This window comes from Ursus arctos, unplaced genomic scaffold, assembly GCF_023065955.2.
Source record: "Ursus arctos isolate Adak ecotype North America unplaced genomic scaffold, UrsArc2.0 scaffold_1, whole genome shotgun sequence".
Lineage (NCBI taxonomy): Eukaryota > Metazoa > Chordata > Mammalia > Carnivora > Ursidae > Ursus > Ursus arctos.
In genome coordinates this window covers 91,071,476-91,094,293 of record NW_026622763.1, presented here as the reverse complement: position 1 = coordinate 91,094,293, position 22,818 = coordinate 91,071,476, and the positions used below count along the sequence as shown (strand labels likewise).

The 22,818-nt window shown below is 47.7% G+C and overlaps 1 protein-coding gene, 1 long non-coding RNA gene and 1 pseudogene across 5 annotated transcripts in view; 1 reads left to right on the top strand and 2 right to left on the bottom strand.

The window, feature by feature from the left end:
• The first annotated feature begins 2,335 nt into the window (after positions 1 to 2,335).
• LOC125281321 (uncharacterized) lies at positions 2,336 to 22,283 on the top strand. Of its 2 annotated transcripts, none has more exons than XR_007188483.2 (3): positions 2,336 to 2,738; positions 13,478 to 13,601; positions 17,333 to 22,283. It is a non-coding gene; the product is annotated as an uncharacterized LOC125281321 (long non-coding RNA). The 2 variants fall into 2 exon arrangements; XR_007188482.2 differs by lacking the exon at positions 2,336 to 2,738 and adding an exon at positions 2,936 to 3,725.
• Positions 6,810 to 7,529, bottom strand: LOC113248687 (40S ribosomal protein S6-like; annotated as a pseudogene).
• TTLL4 (tubulin tyrosine ligase like 4) overlaps positions 18,753 to 22,818 on the bottom strand; it is a 37,264-nt gene continuing 33,198 nt past the window's right edge. For all 3 annotated transcript variants that reach the window (XM_026491931.4, XM_048214342.2, XM_057304861.1), the window contains 5 exons: positions 21,246 to 21,348; positions 20,429 to 20,639; positions 20,220 to 20,290; positions 19,731 to 19,816; positions 18,753 to 19,286 (listed from right to left, as the gene is read on the bottom strand). In XM_026491931.4, coding sequence (XP_026347716.3) covers positions 19,028 to 19,286; positions 19,731 to 19,816; positions 20,220 to 20,290; positions 20,429 to 20,639; positions 21,246 to 21,348 — 730 coding nt within the window. In that variant the 3' untranslated portion in view covers positions 18,753 to 19,027. The remainder of the gene's footprint in view (positions 19,287 to 19,730; positions 19,817 to 20,219; positions 20,291 to 20,428; positions 20,640 to 21,245; positions 21,349 to 22,818) is intronic.

Here is a 22,818-nt window from a genome sequence, read left to right as displayed (position 1 = left end):
AGATAGTTTCAGGATGGGGACTGGTCATGCTGGAGAGCCTGCTCGTGTGATTAGATCCTGCCGATGTCATGAAACACCAATGAAAACTCTGGACACCAAAGCTCAGTTGAGCTTGCTGGTTGGTGAGCCCATGAAAATGCTGGGAGGGTGACACATCCTGGTTCCATGGAAAGAAGACACGGACGCTCCATGTTCAAGACCCTCCTAGATGCCATCCTCCAGGTCTCTTCTTTGGTCTGGTCCCAATGCAGATGCTTTTTAATAAAACTGTACTTTTTAAAAAAGATTTATTTATTTATTTTAGAGAGAGAGTGGGGGGGGAGGGGCAGAAGGAAAGGGAGAGAGAGAATCCTTAAGCAGACTCCCTGCTGAGCGTGGAGCCCAACCTGGGGCTTGATTCCAGGGCCCCGAAATCATGACCTGAGCCAAAATCAAGAGACATCGGCCGCCTAACTGACTGAGCCACCCAGGTGCCACAATAAAACTATGATTTTATGTATAGAGGTTTCCCGAGTTCTGTGAGTCATCCTAGTGAATTATCAAACTTCATAGCGTTGTGGGAACCCCTGAATTGTAGCTGGCTGGTCAGAAGCATCAGTGGTTTGCCCCCCCCCCCCCCAACTAGCAGGTGGCATCTGATATGACGACAGTCTTACTGGGGATTGGTCCCTTAACCGGTAAAGTCTCTGCTCACTTCAGGCAGTTACTGGCAGAATCGCAGTATTGTACCTAGCGTTTCCCTGTGGTCGGGTCTAACTTTAAGGAATGACGTTGTGCCCAACACCTGTGAGGATCCCAACCTGGTCTTCAGCTGCTTTTGGCTCCTGCTGCCATTTACTGAAATAACCTCATTTCTGCCTGGCGGCAAACTCTGCCCCCATTCCTGACCCAAGAGCTCTTAGGTGTGGCTCCCACTCGCTCTTTCCCCACCCAACACACACACATCTCTCTCCTACTTCCACATCCTCCATGGGCTCCTGGGGGCATCTGGCTCTTCCTGAACTCAGGGCAGGGAGAACTTTGAGCTTATCTCAGGCCCATCTGCCTCCATATCTCAAATGTCCTCATAGTGGGATTTCTCTTCCAGGAAGCTGGTACAGGTCTTTGCTGTTCTCTGATTCTCAAAATCACTGGTGGAGGAGATAGACAGGACACGGCCCCGATTACAAGACACACATCAGCCTGGAAGAAGGAGGAAGAAGAGAAGAAGAAGGGGAAGGGAGAAGGAGGAAGAATTAACATTGGAGGGCTTACTATGCGCCGGTCACTGTTCTGAGACTTTTCTAATATTAAATTCATTTGATTCCCACATCAACAGTACAGTTTCTATTACTATCCTAATATTTTAGAAAGCAGAGCAGTAGGGATTCAAAATAATCTGCCCAAGTCATACGGCTACTAAAATCAGAGCCCAGAATTCCCAAAGTGGGTGTTGCAGTGATTGTGAACGCTTGTCATGAACTTGCTGCGTAGACGGACACATGAGTTGTGTCTTTCCCCTGTGTCAGTTCCATTTGGTCACAAAGCAAGGTTAACATAATTAGCAGATTCAGGATCCAAACTCAGTGACATCTCACCACGTGTTTAACCTTGGCTTGTAGAAGTCACGCAACCAAGGGCACCGGGGTAGCTCAGTTGGTTAAGTGTCTGACTCTTTTTTTTTTTTTAAGATTTTTTTTTTTTTAAGATTTTATTTATTTGACAGAGATAGAGACAGCCAGCGAGAGAGGGAACACAAGCAGGGGAAGTGGGAGAGGAAGAAGCAGGCTCACAGCAGAGTAGCCTGATGTGGGGCCCGATCCCACAACGCCGGGATCACGCCCTGAGCCGAAGGCAGACGCCCAACCGCTGTGCCACCCAGGCCCCCCTTTTTTTTTTTAAGATTTTATTTATTCATTATTCACCTGAGAGAGAGACAGAGAGGGAGAACATGAGCCGGCGGGGGGGTTGGGGGGAGGCAGAGAGAGAGGGAGAAGCAGATTCCCTGCTAAGCAGGGAGCCAGACCTGGGGCTTGATCCCAGGAACCTCCCCCCCCCCAAGATCATGACCTGAGCCCAAAGCAGATGCTCACGTGACCGAGCCACCCAGCCACCCCAAGTGTTTGACTCTTGATCTCAGTTCAGCTCAGATCTTGATCTCAGGGTCATGAGTTCAAGCCCCACGTTGGGTGTGGAATTTTCTTTTAAAAAAAAAGTCACGCAAGACACAAGGCGAGTCACACAACAAACAAGATAGAACACGTGAAGGAAGTTAATAAATCAAAAGCAAGTCAGTCTGAGCCACCCCTGAGATAAGGCCTGAGAGATAAGGCCTCGGTCTGGTCCGGGTCGGCTTATTGTGTTCAAGCCGTGAAGGATCTCCGTTCTGTTCAGAGATCAATTGGGCAGAGCCTTTGGCAGCAGCTGCCTTTTTGAAGCGGTCAGACACGGAGGGGTCAGTGTCCAGAGAGTGCGACAGTTTGCTGCAAAAATCCTCCCTTTTAAAAGGGATTTAGTCAGTGCCGGGCCTTTGCAGACCTCCTCTGTTTCTGCGGGTTATCGTTCTGGGTGTGTCGTCGGCCGGTGCTGCTCTCGGCGATATCTGGTCTGAACCGCTGTGCCCTCGGCTGCCTGCCCCGTCGCTGCTTGATGCAGGCCACTGCTTGACGTGAGTGACTCCATCTTGCTTTCTACAGTGCTCTGTACTGACTTCCACTCACTAGAGCTCCTCGCCATTGCCTCTCCTTCTGCCATCTCAGGTAAGTCGTCTGCTGTTCGGAGCAGGAAATACTGGCTCTCAGTAACCAAATGTGTTCTTTTCTAAATATTTCATCACACATCTAAACTTGAAATTTTGCAAACAAATACATGATGATTTTCTTCTCTGCTGTGTCGGTCTTTCCCCCAGAAGGAATGAGATGAAACACTCCAGCCTCTACTCCCTTCATGGGGGAGGGCCACCCGTGCAAAGGGAACCACTGGGAGTGTTGCTATATTCTGACACTTGAATGGGGCCCCCACCCGGACATAAAAGAATTTATTGAAACCAGAGGCAGCATGATATGGTGAAAAGAGCAAGGATTGTATTAAAATGCTCACAATGTTTCATTAAGAAGAAACAAAAACAAGTTACAAAACCATTTCAACAATTCATCTCTCCCTGCCTCCCTCTCTCTCTCACACACACACAAAATTGGAAATATACACACCAAAATTAATAATGGTGGTAAATTATATGTGACTTTTATTCTTTTTACTTTCCTGTATGTTGTCCTAATTTTTTAAATGAATTTCTTTGTAATAAGATAAAAATATTCACGGCAGTAAAGCATGTGGGCTGTAATGGACACACAGTCCCGGCTTTGTTACTTACTAGCTATGAGACTCTGGGCAAGTTACATAACCCCTTGAATAAGCCTCAGTTCTCAACAATTAAACAAGAATAATGCATATCAAATTTACAGGGCTGTTGTGGGGATGAAAGGTAATATAAGTAAAGTTCATCACTTGATTAATGATTATCATCATTGTAATTTACCAGGGTGTCCTGTTTAATCTATAACCAGGGCTCTGTTCACAATGGATAGAAAGTATTGATTCGGGAGGCCTGGGGGAGGGCCTGAATCCTCCATCTCTAACAAGCTCCTGGGTAATGAAAAGACCTCAGGTCCAGAGACCACATTTTGAGTAGCAGTCCAGAGGATTGAAGCCACTGAGGGAAAAGAATGTATAGCTGATCACTACAGGTATTTTCATGCTGGGAGCATTTGGAAATTCTGGAAACAGGTGGGAGGTTGAAAGTCCAGGCTTTCAAGGAGAGCCACTTAGGCGGGACAGAGAAATTAGAAAGAATGTTGGCAGAACTTACAGGGGACTTCCAGCACACAGCCAGTTTCTCCCTAGGAACATTTGCCAGATTCTAGGGTTGCAAAGTGAGAGATTGAAAAGCTAAGAAGAAAAGCCTCCAAAAAGCAGAGTGTTGCTTTCAGCAGTCTTGAGATATATGTAGAATTAAAATGTAATTTTAAATAAGAGGCTCCGCTCACCTAATTCCAACGTGTCTGGGGGGTGGGGCGGGGGACATCACCACGTGGTGCTTGGACACCCAGCTGGGTGTCCTACAGCTCAACTCGATTCTGGACCTGGGACAGCATCAGCTTCCACAGGTGAGGGGCTCGGCCCCACAAGACTGCCACCCACCCCTGCAGATGCCGATCTCGAGCCCAGGTGATCTGTGCTTCTGACCACCCAGCTGCAGTTTGGAGGTTCCCGTGACCCCCTCCTTAGGCTTCAGATGCCAGTCACAAGGACAGTGGTTATCTAGACTTCTGACCAACTAGCTCTAAATCAGAGGGTCCCAGGATTTTGGCTTTGATTAATTTGCTAGAGCAGTTCCCAGAACTCAGGAAACCCCATTACTCACTAGATTACTAGTTTATTATGAAGAATTTTATTTTTTTTTAATTTTTATTTTTTAAACATTTTATTTATTTATTTGACACAGAGAGAGACAGCCGGCAAGAGAGAGAACACAAGCAGGGGGAATGGGAGAGGAAGAAGCAGGCTTCCAGCGGAGCAGGTAGCCCTATGCGGGGCTAGATCCCAGGACCCTGGGATCACGCCCTGAGCCGAAGGCAGATGCCTAACGACTGAGGCACCCAGGCACCCCTATTAGGAAGAATTTTAAAGGAGATAAACAAACCTCCAGATGAAGAGAAACATAGGACAATGTCCAGAACAAAGAAGTTTCTGTCCCCACAGACTTTGGGCCCAGGATGGTGGCATGTGGAGGCCTTCTGGTTCCCCAAACCAAAAGCTCTCCAAACCCCATCCTTTGGGTTTTTTATGGAGGCTTCATTCCAGAGGCAGGTAGATTAAATCATTGGCCATCGGTGATTTGATTCAGCCTCCAACTCCTCTCCCCTCCCTGCAAATCAGGGGTTGGGATGGAAAGTTCCAATTCTCTCTTCATGGTTGGTTCCCCTGGCAACTAGCCCCCATTCTTAGGTGCTTTCCAAAAGTCACCTTATGAATGTAAGCCCAGTTGGGGTGGAAAGGGGCTCATTAGAAACCATAAGACACACATTGCACCTTTATGCCTCTGGAGTGATTTCAGGAACTGAGGACGAGAGAGCAAATATTATAGCAAAAAATTCTCCCATTGCTCTCATTGGTCAGGGAACTCCTAGGATCTTGAGAGCTGTGAGCCAGGAACCATCCATGAAGGCCACATGTATATGAGGAATGTATGTTGGTCATCTGCACGACCGACTATATATATCTCATAAATCACAGTGTCACAATAACAATGCCCAAGGCAGGAGGGGTAAACATGGGGCTCGTGTGCTCTAACATGCTAGCATTATGCATTAAAACCAATCGTTTGCATTAGACTTCTGCTCTTGCTGCGTAACAAACAATGCAAATCATTAGTGACTTAAAACGACCACTGTTGCGTTACGGGTACGGCTTCTGTGAGTCAGCGACACCTGGAGTAGGCATGGTGGGAATGGCTTGTTTCTGTTCTACGGTGTCGGAGACCTCAGTCTGCAAGGTTCAAAGGCTGATGGCTGGAAGAATCTGGAAGTGCCCGATGACTCAGGGGCAAGGATTGTCGTCCAGAGTGTCCTCACATGGCTTTTCCGTGTGGCTTGGCTTCCCCATAGCAAAGCAGCTTTAGGGTGGTAGGATTTACACATGGCAGCTCCGGGCTGCAAGCATGAAGGTTCCAAAGAATAAGGCAGAAGCAGCCTGATTTTTGTTACCCTGCTTCAAAAGTGACACAGCATCCCTTTGGCTTTACTCTTTAGTCGGAGCGGTTACACGCTCTCCCAGATTCAAGGTGAGGGAAATCAGACTCCAATTCCTAATGGAAGAACAGCAAGATCAGTGGTAGGATTACATGTGTTTCCAAAGAAATTGTGGCAGTCCCCTTTGGCAAAAACAAAACAAAACAGCTTCGCATATTAGCCATCTGTTTAGGGTGATGAAATATTTGGCAGGAGGTAGTGATAATGGTTACGTAACAAAGTGCGTGTCGTTAATGCTACTGAGTTGTACATTTAAAATGGTTGAAATGGCCAATTTTATGGTATATATATTTTGCCACCATAAAAAATTCAGAGAGGGAGGAAGGGAGGGAAGAAAGAAGGGAAGGGAGGGAGAGAAAGAAGGGAAGGAAAGAAAGAGGGAGAGAAAGAGACCCAGACCAGCCCAGGGCCGAAGTCAGGTAGGAGCTAGGTGGGAAATCAGGCATGACATTCCGCAGAGAAAAGCTGGATTTCATGTCCGTGTTCCTACCTGTGCATATAATTTGTACCCCCAAGATTCCTCAGTGTAGAAGCTTGTTAGGGCGTTTGCAGATAGTCTGAAGGATAGGAGAGGGTTTGGCTGGAGCCATGATGAAGTGCACTCACTAGAATAAATGAGAGGTTAAGAATAAAACCAAAGGACCAACTTACATTTCCAAACCCACGATTTCAACAGAAGGTTTATGAGACCAACCTTGGGAGACTAACGTATAATTCCAACATCATTACTGAGTTTCTCAAATTCGTGTTTAATGAACAGTGACGCTGAGCTGGGAACAAATGCCGTGGGTGGAAAGATCACCAGTGTAGTCTCTGGGAGGTGCAATGCCCGAATGATATTTTGTGGATAATTGTATAACGAGGACGCAGTAATGCCACCAAACAATGGGCACACTGTTCCGAATGAGGAAGTAAACAGTTTCCAGTGCCGTCATCACATATTTGGTTTTTGGTTTTCGGGTTTTTGGGGTTTTGTTTTGTTTTGTTTTTTGTTTTTGAGATCTGATGTCTGATCTTGGAAAAATCTCATTTTTGACTGGACTCAAACTCAGAGGTAGAAACTCTCAGAGAGGACAGCCCCCGTCTCTCGGCAATCTGTTCCTGCTGCTTTGCTTTGACCTCTTTCATTCTCTTGGCCAAAAGTCGAGCATATTCTGCAACGTCTTCCTTACTTTTCTCAGCATGCTGTTTCCTCAGGGCAATTCGCCGACATCTGTGTCGGAGGACATTTGGACGCACGGAGTACCAAGGCGCTGGATCCTGGGCGCTCTGGTTCTAGGTTTCTTACCTTTTTTGTTTAGGGGCTTTCTCACAACATACGGGCGGACATCATCTTCTTTAGGGAGAGATTGAAAACTCTGCGGATTCTGCTGGCTCTTTGGGGCCCCAGGTGACAAGGCACAGTAGTATCAGTGAGAACACTGAGATTGGCATCCACAGTGCAACCCTGAACAGATTCGCACTTTCTTTCTCCAGTCCTCCTTGGTCTATCGCAGGAATGCTCCTTACCCAGCAGGAGGCGGACGAGGCTATGGGTCAAGAGCACCTGCTTCGTGGGGAAGCCTTGTCTGTCATCGCCTCCATTGCTCCAGACCACAAAACCTTCCATTCTTCGCCCAGAGCATCGGCAGCGACTTCCGTGGCCAGACGCTTCTTATTAAAGGTACAAAGTTTGCGTTTCTCATCCACGTCAATGAGTCTCTGGCAGCCAGTAGCTGGGAAAGAGCTGTTGCCTCTCATCCTAAAGCAGCTGGAGGCCTGCGAGGTGCCACGGAAAAGAGTTGCCATCACATGTTCTAAACACTTATGGGGACATTCGATTTTATAACTTTATCCAGAGAGCAGGATTCATCTGCTGCTAAATGGAACACCTGCAAGATAGAGGAGAGAAGAGGAATGGAATGTGTAGGGGCCCAGGGCAGGCCGGCCCGAGATGGGCCACTTTGGCATGAAGGTTATTCAAGCTGAAGGCAATTAAGACCCAGAGGGCTCAGTAGAAACTTTTGCCCTTCCCTTAACTACTTGGAAGAATTTAAATTGGGGATCCTTCCCAAAATAATGGTTATTACCACAGATAAGTTTTATCTGCGTGACCCATCTGTATGGCAAGGAAAATGTCCAATTACCAACATCTGCTCTGCTTGCTTGCCTGTGAATTGCATTCCTTCCCCCTGAAGTCCCCAGACCCTAACACCCTGCTCTTTAGTTCAGGATGACATATCTACCTCGTTGTGCCTGTCTTTGGGAATTTCCATGTCTGTTTGAATTCCCTGTATGTACCCTGTTAAATCTGATTTTCTCTGTCTCGTGTCAATTTGATTCTTAGTCCAGCTGCAAGGACTTTGAAGGGGCAGGATATTCTGGCCCCCCGACAAGTGATACCCCTTATTCCATTCCTGTGATGTTCTCACCCATGTCCTCCCTCGCATTTGTATAACTGGGGAATTGGATGACGAAATCTAGACAAAGTAAAGATCTCAATTCAACTTTACAGTTATTGAACGAATATTGATTGAGGGGCCGGATGGAAAGCCAACCATCTCCAAAGATGGGAAATAAATTCTTTTTTTTTTTAAGATTTTATTTATTTATTTGACAGAGAGAGAGACAGCCAGCGAGAGAGGGAACATAGGCAGGGGAGTGGGAGAGGAAGAAGCAGGCTTCCTGCTGAGCAGGGAGCCCGATGCGGGGCTCAATCCCAGGACCCTGGGATCATGCCCTGAGCCAAAGGCAGACGCTTAACGACTGAGCCACCCAGGCACCCCAGAAATAAATTATTCCAACCATGTAGATTTTAAATTCTGTTAGGTGGGATTAGAACAGATTTTGGACTATTTTTTTCCCCACTCTCAAGGTGATACCCTTCTGAATGTTTAATCTGGTGTCCCATGAATTATACATTTTTTTCTACTTTGGGGGGAACACAGTCTATTCCTGTCTCTATATGAGTTCTGAGGATCGTTCCCTTCGGTGGGTTTTCCCCCAGGCTTGGGTGATTTCTTCTCAATCATGCGCCGATCAGAATTCAGCTGTAGACTCAAAAGGGACTCTCTGTAGATCTCCTGAGCGTTCTCCCTGTCCCTCTTTCTGGGCGGAGCTCTCTTATGTAGCATAAGACCTGAGAGATGGGAAACAAAAAATATGATCCTTGTGGTTGCCCCAGCTTACTACCTGGAGAGAGTTTCTAGGCCTAAGCTCAGGGAACTGGACCCCAGGTGGAGCTTGGTAGAGCCCCTGAACTGAAGAAGGGGAACTAGTAGTCGGGGAGGACAGGAATTCACAGGCGGATTCCCCAAGAAGAGAGCTCCGCCCAGAAAGAGGGACAAGCATTGTTTCATATTTTGCCCATTTTTTCCTTGTTTCATGGGGGAGGGCAAATCTAGCCCCTGTTACTTCATTTTGGCTGGAAACAATCACATAGATCTTAAATTAGATGACATTATTAATTGCTGTCTCCCTTAAAAATTGCTCTTGACTCCCAACATATGTTATCTTTTATACTGAGGAGTTGGTTTACTGTCTTCAATATGAGGAAGGAGGGTTGTCAAGATAGGTGTCAGATGGGAGTTGGCAATTCTCTTTAATGATACTACAGGTGTCTCTGTAGAATTAATTAGCTACAGGTTGACCACTATGATGGATAGCGCTGGTCTTGAATTTGGCTTCTCATATAAATAAAATCTAATTGTAGTTTGAATTTCTAGATTCCATCTTACGAAGTCTCTTCTCTCTTTTTTTACAGTTGCATCTCTGGGGAACATCATGGGGTAACCTTTAGGATATGTAATCACTAGATGTGTAAGTGTAAATGCAAGCCACTTTATTTAGAGTGGTATGAATAAAACAGATCTTTTTTTAAAAAAGATTTTATTTATTTGAGAGAGAGAGAGAGAGAGCATGCGCGCGAACACATGAACAGGGAGGGAGAGAATCTCCAGCAGACTCCACGCTGAGTGCCGAGCCTGACAAGGGGCTCGATCCCACAACTCTGAGATTGTGACCTGAGCCAAAACCAAGAGTTGGTTGCTTAACCAACTGCACCACCCAAGTGCTCCTAAAATATATCTTGAGACAAAAGAAAAGGAAAACCCACAAACTTGGGGATGTGCCACAAATAGTCAAATAATGGTGTTGGAAACTCCTTTTGACAACTGGCAGAAGTTTTTATTTGGCCATGGACTGTCTATTTCATCATTTTCAGTGAGGGAGAATGTGTAGAAGACACCTTATATAGGGGAAAAAACACTAACTTCGTTTCTAAATCATTTAATCATTACTTTATAACTTTTAGGGTACCTTTGACTATATGATTAATTCACTGTCACATTTGTCAATCTTCTAATATTTTTGACTCTTTATTTGGCTTCATTGTCCATCCTTCCCTCAGGCCAGGTCTTCCCATCAGTTTCTGAAGTCCGTAAGTGCTACAAGGCACTAGGAATCAGTACATGCAATCATTAATTCATTCGATAACCTTGGACAAGTTATCCAACCTCCTTGAACCTCATTTTTCTTATCTGAACAATAGAGATAATAATCCTACCAATATTGAAGGAATTTTTCGGTAAGAGTAAGTGTGTGAGTGTGCGGGCGTGTACGTGCATGTGTGTGTCTACTGCAAGAACAATGCCTGAGTCATAATGGAAACTCAATAACCAATAGCTGCTATTCATTTTGCTCAAGCATCCACTGTCAGGAAAGAAGTATACATATTAATAAAATGTCTGTCATACCTCTTCCAGGGACTGATTTCTGAAATATAGCATGATGAAATTCTCAATGTCCGAGACTTCATCTATTAATAGCACAACCCATAAGAAGGTCATTTGTCCAGGCTACAGAGGGATTGCAAAAAAAAAAAAAAAAAGTCTCTCAACTCCAGGGATTTGAAATTTTTCCCATCTAATAGAGGCAACAGAGTCAGTGATATTTATCTCAGCTGTAGTCTCAGATATGATTGCTGAGATACCTGGCACTTACCAAGCCCACGGATCCTGATTTTGAATCAGTTCCCCAACAAGAGAGTTGACTTAAAGTTCGTATTCCTCTGTCAAAGAGCATTCAGATTTGGGTTGTCTGGTTTCAAGTGAACTATCTTTCAAATTTGAAATATATCACGCACTGACAATATTATGACTAATGGGTGCAGGGATCCATTCACCTTCCTGCCACCCAAGACAAGCCTCGTATGTAAGTTCCCTTTTCTAGTATTAAAATTATCACCTGCCAACCTGGAGTGGCCTGCTTCTTTCTTCAGTCTCTCCCTGACCTCTGAGTATGGGGGCTGGTTTCAGATTACACCAGGAAAGCTCCTGAGAGAGTTGCAAACCTACATACACATACAGTGGAATACTATTTGGCCATCAAAAGGAATGATGTACTGATACATGCTACGAAGGGGATGAACCTTGAAAATATACTAAATGAAAGAAGCCAGACACAGAAGATCACAAATTGTAGGATTCCATTTACATGAAATATCCACACTAGGTTAATCTATAGAAACAGCAAACAGAAAGTGGGGGTTAGGGGTAGGGGTGCTGGGTTTCCTTTTAGTTGGATGAGAATGTTTTGGAACTGGAGAGTGATGGTGGTCACACAACATTGTGAATATATTAAATGCCACTGAACTGTTCACTTTAAAACAGTTACTTTTGGGGCGCCTGGGTGGCTCAGTCACTTAAGTGGCCAACTGTTGATTTTGGCTCAGGTCATCATCTTGGGGTCCTGAGATCAAGCCCCACGTCAGGCTCTGCACTCAGTGGGGAGTCTGCTTGAGGATTCTCTCTCCCTCTTCCTCTGCCCCTCCCCCTACTTGCACTCTCTCTCAAATAAGTCTTTAAAAAAATAAAAGTTAATTTTGTTAGATCAATGTCACCTCAATTTCTAAAAAAAAAAAAAAAAGAAAGTGCTATCTTAAAATTAATGCACAGGTTTTAAGGGGACAACTTGATGAGTTTTAACTAGTGCGTTACCTGTGTAAACAACAGCCCCATCAAGAATAGAGCGTTGCCATCACTCCGGAACGTTCCCTGGTATCACTTTTCTTACCAAACTATTAACTCCCAGAAGCAAACATTGCTCCAATTTTAATTCCCATGGGTTGTTTTCCTCTGTTCTTGAACCCCACGAGTTGCACAGTGTGTGCTCTTTTGCATCTGGCTTCTCTTACGCAACAGAATTTTTTTGAGATTCATGTTGTTGAATAAATCAGTAGTTTGTTTCTTTTTACTGTTGAATGCTAATATTTCAGACCAGTTTATCTGATCTTCTGAGAAACATTTAGGTTGTTTCCAACTCTTTGTTATTATGAAGAAAGATGCAACAAACATTTTCGGTGGGCATATTATTTTATTGGGGGGAGTACTATCTAGGAGTGGAAATGCTGAATCGTAGGCAGATATATGGTAACTCACAAGAAACTGCTGGTGTCCCATAGCAGTTGTTCCATTTTACACTCACACGAGTCAGATGTGAAAGCCCCAACTGTATAACCTCTCCAACATTTGGTCTTGATTGCCCTTTAAATTTTAATTATTCTAGTGTTCTCTCATTGTCTTCAATTTGTATATGCATCATGAAATGGTATCTCCTTGTCCTCTTTAGGGGCACCTGGGTGGCTCAGTCGTTAAGCGTCTGCCTTCAGCTCAGGTCATGATCCCAGGGTCCAGGGATTGAGCCCTGCGTCGGGCTCCCTGCTCAGCGGGAAGCCTGTTTCTCCCTCTCCCACGCCCCCTGCTTGTGTTCCCTCTCTCGCTGTGTCTCTGTCAAATAAATAAAATCCTAAAAAAAAAAAAAGCGCCAGCTTTATTTACTTACATACAATAAAACTCACCCATCTAGAGTGTATAATTTGACTACTTTCAATGAATGTACAGTCATGTAACCACTACCATAATCAAGATACAGAGTAATGTCCCCCTGACCAGTCAATCCCCTCCCTCATCTACAGTTTCTGGCAACCACTGATCTGCTGTCACTACAGTTTGCCTTTTCTAGAATGTTATATAAGTGGAATCATAACGTACATAGCTCTCGGGCGCCTGGGTGGCTCAGTTGGTTGGGGGCTGCCTTTGGCTCAGGTCATGATTCTGAAGTCCTAGCATCAAGCCCCGCGTCAGGCTCCCCTCTCAGAGGAGAGTCTGCTTCTCCCCCGACCCCACCCCCTCTTGTGCTCTCTCACTCTCTCTCAAATAAATAAAATCTTAAAAAATGATAACGTACCTAGTTCTTTGTTTCTGGCTCTTTGACCTAGCACAATGCTCTTGAGATTCAGCCATATTGTTGCATGTATCAGTTTACTTTTTTGAGAGAGAGAGCATGAGTGTGCATGCCAGGGCGAGGGGCCAGGGGAGGCAGAGGGCGGGGGAGGGAGAGAATCCTAAGTAGGGTCCATGCCCAGCACAGAGCCAACGCAGGGCTCGATCTCAGGACTCTGAGATCCTGACCTGAGCCAAAGTCAAGAGTCAGACACTTAACTGAGCCACCCAGGCCACCCAGGAGCCCAGTTTATTCCTTTTTTATATCTAAGTAGTACTGAGCAGATATACCACAATTTATTTATTCAGTAGTTGTTGGATATTTGGGTTGTTTCCAAGTGTTTGCTACTATGAATAAAGCTGCTGTGAACATTCGCCTGCAGGAGTGAATTGCTGGGTCATATGCTAAGAGTATGTTTCACTTCACAGGAAACCACCAGTCTGTTTTCCAATGTACCATTTTGCATTCCCGCCAGCAACATAGGCATTCCAGTTGCACTGTATCCTCGCTGACACGTGGCATTTTCAGCCTTTCTCATGTGAGCCATACTACGTAAGTGGTGTCTCCTTGTAGTTTTTCTTGTATTTTGGTTTTCGTTTACTTTGCCCCTTTCCCACCCCACCCCCTTACATCAAGGGCTGACTTTCAGTAGATCCCGGTGAGGGAACTGCTCAGCTACATAGCAACCCAGACCCAGAAGCAGGTCCTCTACAAATAATTTTTTTTAAGATTTTATTTATTTGACACAGAGACAGCCAGTGTGAGAGAGAGACAAGCAGGGGGAGTGGAAGAGGAAGAAGCAGGCTCCCAGCAGAGGAGCCTGATGTGGGGCTCCATCCCAGCATGCCGGGATCACGCCCTGAGCCGAAGGCAGACGCCCAACGACTGCGCCGCCCAGGCGCCCCATACAAATTATTTAACACCAGGTTCTCCTTGAATGTGCCTTGCTAGGCTTACAAGGATGAGGCTCCCCTTCTGGCCACACCTGGGTCTCTGGAGGAGCAGCTCTCTGCTCGGGACGCTGCCCCCGCAGCAGGCACCTGGGAGAATGGGTGGAGGCCCAGCCACGACGCCCTAGCATTTGGCCTCAATAACACTCTGACTTAGAAGGTCAGTCATAATCCTACAGATGGTAGCTTCACCCCATTGGCTCCTGATTCAGCCACATACACCACATCTCTGAACCCGCATCATTATGGTTTTAAATGCACTTTCCTGACAGCTACTGTTGAAGGGTCCAATCTTTCCAAGCTAATTATCTTGATGAAATCACCAGGTTTGGTATCCCATGAATAGAATTAAAGTATATTTACACAACTAATGAATCATCGAGCCTTACATCGGAAACCGGGGATGTACTGTATGGTGACTAAGATAATATAAAAAATAAAAAAAAAAAAAGAATTAAAGTATATTTGATGAGCTTTATAACAGCAACATGCTATTGTAACAGTATTGTAGAATTGTTGAAATAACATGCTAGGTTACTATTACTTTATGGAAGACATATTTTTGGTGGTGTTACTTTATTTTAGAGTTTAAGTTTATTTAAGTAATCTCTACCCCGAACATGGGGCTTGAATTCACAACCCCGAGATCAAGAGTCACATGCTCTTCTGACTGAGCCAGCCAGGTGCCCCTAGCATCTATTTTAAATCTGCATGGAATGTTATCAGACACTTTGCCTAATGTTTTACATAATTCCTCCACCCTCATAACTACCCTATGAAGTATGCTTTGGTCTCCCCACTTCACCAATTGAAGCACAGAGAGAAAAGAGCTTTTCAAAATTGTGGTAGCTTTTCTAGTGACAGTCCCTAGCATTCTGTGTCCTAGTCCATCACAATAAAGGCACAAATAGGTTTTCAAAAACAACTATTGATCCTCCTTGTGTGCTTTCATCTATGCAAGAAATCTGCCAAGAGCAACAGAAGATTGCTTGCAGCTTTCATTGCTCCGAAGCTGATGAAAGGTCGTTGTCACAAGAGCATCTATCGATCCCTGGACATTAACGAGGATGCGAACTCTGCTCAGGTGGGGGTGGGGGGAGGGTCCAAAGTCCAAGGTTTGAGAGGCTGGATCAGAATCCCAAGTGGCATGACATAGAGGTCCCTCAGCTACACATCTCTGAAAAGTCTCAAAGCAGTTAGAGGAATTCAACCAATAAGATTCAACACGGCTTAATCTTAAATCTTAAGGACAAATCCAGAGGAAACGAGAAGGGGAGGTCCCGCAGCTGCTTTTGGTGACCCCCTTATTTGTGTAGCTAATTCAGCTGACAGGGACTTGGAAGTACCTACCATGTGCGGGTTATCTACCTCCTTCACAGCCCAATGCTGGATGGGTCTGGGGGCAACCCCGTGTGTTGTGTGGCCATGGTGATAGGGACAATTGCCCTCAATGAATAGCCTAAAATCTTAAGAACGCACCTGTAACAACTGTCCCTTGGCACAGCTGTTGGGTCTATGCATGTTCTTTGGCTCCAGTTCCAGCTCAAGGTCTCCTACTTTCTGGGCCCTGCTCTTCCCCCTTCCAGCCACCAGGTCCCCAGTGTTCCCTTGCTCTCTCTTTCTTATCAATGTTTCTCTTGGGATAGGACTGAGTAATTTCATTCAATTCACATACTTGCAATGCTTGATGTGTTTCTTGTCCCAGGGAATTGGCATTCTGTAAAATTTTTTTACATTATTTATTTGACAGAGAGAGAGAGAGAGAGAGAGAGAGAGAGAGAACGCACACACAAGCAGGGGGAGTGGCAGGCAGAGGGAGAAGCAACCTTTCCACTGAGCAGGGAGCCTGATGCGGGGCTCGATCCCAGGACCTTGGAATCATGACCTGAGCCGAAGGCAGACATTTAACCAACTGAGCCATCCAGGTACCCCAAGTATTCTGTAAAATATTAACCAAAGAAACCCCCAATGAAGAGTAAATCAGAATGAATCATGCTGGTAGTGTTTGTGTGGGGGTGATGAGGTATTATATAAGCCTGTTCTGGCCTTCCTCACCTCTAAAATGTCTCAGCTGCTTCACTTCCCTTGTGGAAAGGGCTTTACATTTCTTGCCTGCCTTCCCCTAGTCAAGGAACAGGGCTTGGACAGCAAATGGAGAAAGGAGTAACCATGTATTAAGTTCCCTTTACGTCCTAAGTACTTACTTAATTTTCACAGCCCTGCAATGTAGGTATTATTTTCATCTTATTTAAAATACCTGACTTTAGGGGTGCCTGGGTAGCTCCATCGCTTGGGCATCCAACTCTTGGTTTTGGCTCAGGTGGTGATCTCGGGGTCATGGGACTGAGCACCCCATTAAGCTTCACGCTTAGCGTGGAGTCTGCTTGAGGTTCTCTCTCTCTCCCTCTGCCTCCTGCCCCCCACCAATCAAGTGTTCTAAAATAAAATCTTAAACACCTGACTTTAAAAAGTTAGATGACATGCCCAAGGTCATACAGCAGAACTGAGATTAGAACCCGAGGTCAGACTACGAGGTCCGTGCTCTCTTCCTCTCACAACCTCACCTCTTCATTAGTATTCATTCTGAATTAGTTTCTTTCTTTTTTTTTTTTTTAAAGATTTTATTTATTTATTTGACAGAGATAGAGACAGCCAGTGAGAGAGGGAACACAAGCAGGGGGAGTGGGAGAGGAAGAAGCAGGCCCACAGCGGAAGAGCCTGATGTGGGGCTCGATCCCAGATCGCCGGGATCACGCCCTGAGCCGAAGGCAGACGCCCAACCGCTGTGCCACCCAGGCGCCCCCTGAATTAGTTTCTGATCCTGAGTGAATCTGAAGTGAACGGGAATAGTGGCCACCCTCCACGTCCCCACCCCAATCCCTACTCCATTGATCCAGAAATTCCCTGTATTTCTCCCGTCTCCAGACAGGGACTGGGTGTAAGTTACCAACTCAGAAAAACAGCGAACACGTTCTGACACTTACCGTACTACAGCTCCAAAGTTAAACTGTCGAAAAATTTCATTACTTCTCCCAAAGTCCTTATTTAGCTGAATACCTTATACTGTGGGTATTCATTGCTAAACATGTATGCTGAATGCTTAAGCAAGATTCAATTTCTCTCAAGGGGGAAGGGGGAATATAAGCCCATTCCTTTCTCCCATCCAGTAAAACACCCACACCTTCAGATGATGGGATGGAAATTAAAAATAATCTGTATAAACATGCTTTCAACTATTAAGGACACTTATTTTCATCCCTTACTTAACTGAGTAAGCCCTCCTCCCACCCCTGATGCCCACGCTGCCGCAACACTGGTCTCCTCTCGTTACAGGGATGCCTCCTGGGGACTCTCAGATGGCGGGCCGAAGGCCTGAAGTTGCTTTCCAAGGAGTAAACCAGTGCAGCCGGGCCTCCGGACCGAAGCCTCGCCCTGGACCAGCCACTCCAAAAGTACTGAAGCAGGTGGCCAGCTTTGTTAGGAAGGCCACGTCCTGCCCTCGTCACATGTTTGACATGGCACTAGGGTACTGCATGCAGGTAGGACACGGGGGAGCTGGCTTCAATTCTATCGGAAGGGACTGAACCAGAATGCCTATCCCGCTGGGCCTGACTCTGATGTCCTTGCAGCAGGTGCTGCCCCAGGCCTTTGCCACCAAGCTTTCTTCACAATTGTCAACATGGCCTTCAGACTGGCCAGCGGAGCCATCTGCTGGGTGGCCTTGAACCCAGGCAGGCCTCTCAGTGACTCTTCCATGGCTCCATCCCAACTCGCCACTTAGAGCTCCAGGAGCCACGAAGCAGGGTAATCGTCTTTCCAAAACTCCGAGAGAATGAAGGCAGAGAGCCCGAGGCCAGGTGGCTGCTCGCTGGGCACCACTGCTAGAAAAGCAAAGCAAAGAGACCATGGGGCTGGGGAGGGAGTGAGCTACCAGGAAGTGCTGGCTCGAGCAGGAGCACAGTTCGAGGTGAAAGCACCTTTCTGACCCGCCCTATCACACCGTGTCCTTCCCCTGGACGCCACTCTGCCCCAGGAGAGGAGCTCGTGTTCTTCGTAAGCACAGTTCACTTGGTCAACCTTTTCCCACACTCGCCATTCTACTGAGTGCTGGGGAGGGAGGCAGATTCAGTTAAGACTACAAGAGTTTCGTCGGCGGTCCGACTAGAAGGCCATACTACAGGGGTGACTGCTCCTGCTTGCCCTCGTGACCTGTGAGCCAGACCCCGCTCATCAGAGACAGTGAAGGGAGTAAGCAGAACCCGAGTCTCCCTGTGTTGTGGGGAAATCACAGCTCCTGCCGCCCTCCCCCTGGACGGTGTCCTTCGATGCACGGACACAGACAACAGCAACTGGGATTACCTGGGCTCCTTCCCTGGGGCCGCAGGCAATTTGCAAAGCTCACAAGACCTCTCACCTCACAGAGTGCTAAGCACTAACACCCAAGAGAGAGAAGGCTCAGGACTACTGGCTGCTGAGTAGATGGAGGAGGGGAAGCCCCGAGGGCTAGGATGATAGGAACCGGCTTTATCGTGTATGGCCTCTCCCTGTCTACTGAAGAAGTCTGAAGGTTTCTCAAAGGGGCTTCTCGGGAGAGGGTGTGGGGTGCGGGGCCTGAGGGTGAGACCTGAGGATGAGGACCTTTGGAGGGACCTCCTCAATTACAGGCAAAGGGCTTCAGGGCATTTTCTCCTCTAGAGCTCTAACTTACTCCCTGTACCAAGGTCTACAACAAACCACACACGGCTCTCTGAAGTTAGAAACCAAACCCTGCTTTATAAGGCTGAGTGGCCATCAGTGGCTTCTCTGTGGAGATATGAGGTACCAGCCAGTGAACCTTCCTCACCTTCTCCCCATTCCCACCACCCTTCCACCCCTCCAGATACCCATCTCTGCAATTCAACCACTTCAAAAAAATACTTTGAGGAAGGGGCTGGGGCTCAGGCTGGCTGGCCGGCCAGCCGGCCGGCCAGTTCCCATGAGGTAGCTAACACCGGTGCTCCTAGGCAGGGGCTAGTGGAGAGAGGCCAGTCATGGGCTCACAGCAGCCAGGAGTGAGTCACCGGTTGACTGGGAGGTGGGGGAAGCAGAGAGTCTCGAAGTCTGCCCAGAGTACTTCATCATAGGTAACATCTGCATGGAGAGGCTGGGCTCTTTGCTGGTGTCCTCACTGTCCTTGGAAGAACTGGGTTTCCCGGGGAGAGGAGAAAGGCCAGCTTGGGTCTTCCTGGGCTTAGGGATGGTCCCGTCTTCAGAGAGTGATATGCTTCCCTCGGAGAAGCTGTGTTTTCTGAAGGATACAGGTGGGGAAAGAAATGGCTGAGACGCTGCGTAGCTGGGGCTTTAGCCGGTGAGCTGCCTTCAGACCTGGACCGGGCATTCACAATATTAGGGGCTACGCACCGCAAGTAGATGGAGATAGAGGTAACCATAAAATACATCTTCTTTATCCGAAGGCTGGAGAGCTTGGTGCAAATGTGAACGTGTGAGAGGGGGCCTCAAGGAGCCCACAGGCAGCGGGCAGAGCTGAGGGGCTGTGTGCAGGTAACCCTGCACTCCAGCTCAGCTGTGCCGGGCAGACGGGGAGCCACCAGGCAGAGGAGACGGTGGCCGCATACCCCACCCCCCTCCCCCAAATGGAGAACACTGATCTCATCATCATCTGGGAAGAGAGGAAGAAGAAAACTTCCTGAACTCACACCCAACACCCTTCCCTTGCCCCGACAGCACTCACCCCAGCTTGCCAGTCTCTGATTTGGAGAGAGCACCGAGTGCCACATCACCCTTTGGGATGGTCAGAAGTGATGTTGGGAGAGACCACTAAAAACAAAGGAAGCGGTGAGGCCAAAAGGGCTAGGCAGAAGTCAGGCGTGAGTGTTTAGGGTCCTGGGACTCTCTCCCGGCTCTACGTCTGAGTGATCATGGGGCTCTCCTCTTCCCTACCCTTCAGGCATGGGCCCATCTGGGACAAATTCTCCGTTTCTCCAGATTCAGACAAGAAGCTGAGGCTACAAAGCACTCTTTGACCCTTGAAAGAAAGGTAGCCAGGGAATCCTGGAGGCCATTACTCCCTTGAAAGGGAAGGGTCATGAGACACAGAGAGAGGGCCCCAGGGAGAAGTGAGAGGGTCTGGACCTACGTCCGACCCATGCTGGACTCTTAAGGTGGAGGACTGAGGGTGCTGACTGGAGGTGTCCTCCTCCCCCGCAATGGCGTCACTCACCATTGGAGCAGAATCAGAGATGGCTCCTGTGTGGAACCCTTTGTAGCACCAACTCCGAAGCAGATCTACTCCTAGGAGAAGATTAGCAGGGGTGGGACTTAAGAGGGTGGAATCGACTGGTCAATTCTTCTCATCAGGGAGGCCCATTTCTCTGTCTCCTATAATCACTCGCTAAACACGGCCTCCTGTGGGCAAGGAGGACATATCACCTTTGAGCTTGTTGCCATGGTACTTCTGTTCCCACTGGGTGGTGAGAATGTTGAAATATCGTGGCTGCTCAAAAAAGCGGAGATAGCGAGAGGAGATTCGAGAAGGAAAAATTCGTTCAAATTGACCACGGCGAGAAAACTCATCCTCCATCTCCACCAGAATCCGAACGTCATCTGGCGTCAGGACATCCAGTACAGATGCGTAGAAGTCCTAAGGGACAAGGAATGGAGAGCAAGAGCGTGTGAGAGGAGTAGGAGCTGGAGGCAGAGAATCAAAAAGCTGGGGGACAGTGAACACAGCTCTGCGGTCCTAAGGCTCCAGGACTCCCAAGGGAACACCAAGGCTGACCTCGTCTGTTCCCAAGCCTACTGAGCTTTGCTGTTGGAGAAGAGACTCTTGGGCGAGTCCCTGGAGCACAGAGGTTTTAAGAGGTTTGCTGGATGGAGTCAAGATCAGAATCTAGGGGTGAGATGTGGCAGCCGCCTTCGGTCGACTACTCTCATCTGCTCCAAGAAGACATCGAGCCTCCCTGGGGCTCACTGCATCTCAAGGAAAGCAGCCCAAAGGGTCTACAGCTCTGACAACAGGGGATGGCTAGTATAGCATCTGGCTAAGAGCGGTGGTTGACCACGTGATAAAGGCCATCAACTCTCTCCTGGAACAACGCATATGCCAGCAGGTCCCTGCACACCAAGGGAACCCGGAGCTGGGTCAGGAAACCTTGTCTTAGAGGGAAAACTGCTTGCCTTGGGCTCCCAAATGTTTCACCAGGGAAACTTTCTGTTGGCACTTGGGGGGTGGAGGGTAATCTCCTACCTGATCAGGAATTTTCTGGGTGAGATAATAGGCTTTCTTCATCTTCTGTGCAGTGAAATGCTCCGGGGCCATTCGACATTTACCCCTGGGGGAGCTGGGCAGGCTAACACGGTGGATGGAAGAGAAACAAAGGGTAAGGTCAGCAGCCTCACACCCTGAGAACATGCGGAGACAGCGTCCACCTCAGGACTCTTAGCGTAGCTGGTGGCGGAAGACAACTCCTGGGTGGGGTCCGGGGACTCACTGGGGTACCAAGCTGCAGTGGTTTGTTGGAGGGAGTCACCCCCTTCTCAAGAGAAGACAAAGAAGTTTGGACAGATATTTGGTGCTCGAGTAGATGAGACTGCAATGCACTCTACCCGAGTCGCTTGTCAGAGACCAAGGACTGTGGAATAACTAGAAGAGTATGAGGCACCCGCACTGGCTTGCACTTCAGTGGTAAAAAAAAGGACCCTGGAGTAATCGCTGCGTATGTCAGTTTAGTGGAACTTGGTGGACCCTCCTCCATACCCAGTTCAGCACTGGCTGTGCGACCCTGGGCGCACTACAGGACTCCCTGCCCGGTTTCCTCACCCACGTCACTACGATTACTGCTGACAGACACCAAGATGGCCTCCATAGAGCTCACGGGATGGCAGGTGTCAAGTGACAGCCACAGACAGAGCCACACAGGCGTCTACGAGGCATGGTGGGGAAAGCCAGTGTTGTTCCCAGAAAATCAGAATTGGAATCCCAGCTCTACCACTCTGTAGCCGAACAGCCATGGGTGGGCTGCCCAATCCCAGTGACTTCCAGTTTCCTCATCTATAAACTGAGGATACTAATACCAGCCTCATGGGGGGGCGCCTGGGTAGCGCAGTCGTTAAAGCGTCTGCCTTCGGCTCAGGGCGTGATCCTGGCGTACCGGGATCGAGTCCCACATCAGGCTCCTCTGCTATGAGCCTGCTTCTTCCTCTCCCACTCCCCCTGCTGTGTTCCCTCTCTCGCTGGCTGTCTCTGTCAAATAAATAAATAAAATCTTAAAAAAAAAAAAAAAAATACCAGCCTCATGGGGCTGTGGTGGAGATAAGTTACAGGTTTCTCCTTACACACAGCAGGTCCCAACTAAATATGAGCTCCCGGCCCTCCAGAGTGGTTCCAAGAGGTTTGGGGCCGTGGTGGTGAAAGTCCATGTGGAGCTGGCTTCATGAAGATGCTGCCCTCAGCTAGGCTCTCGTGGGTGGGGGAGGTCCCAACAGGGAGGTCTGACTGAGGGGATTTTCAGGAAGAAGAACCCCATGAGCAGAGGAGGGGACACGACGGAGGGACAGTGAGAAGCCACACGCATTCCAGAGAGGAGAATCAATCACTGATCCTTCCAACTCTGAGGTTCTAGGAGCGACTGCTTTGTCAGAGCACAGGAGCCAGGAAGAGGAGTAGAGGGAGGGGGCGCCTGGGAAAAGGAGGCCGGGGCCTCGAATGTCCCTGTGAGGAGTTAAAAGCTGATTCTGCAGGCCCTGTGGAGATTCCTGAGCTGGGAGCAACATAACCAGGCATGATTTTAAGGGGCACTGACGTGGGAAGAGGTGTGCAG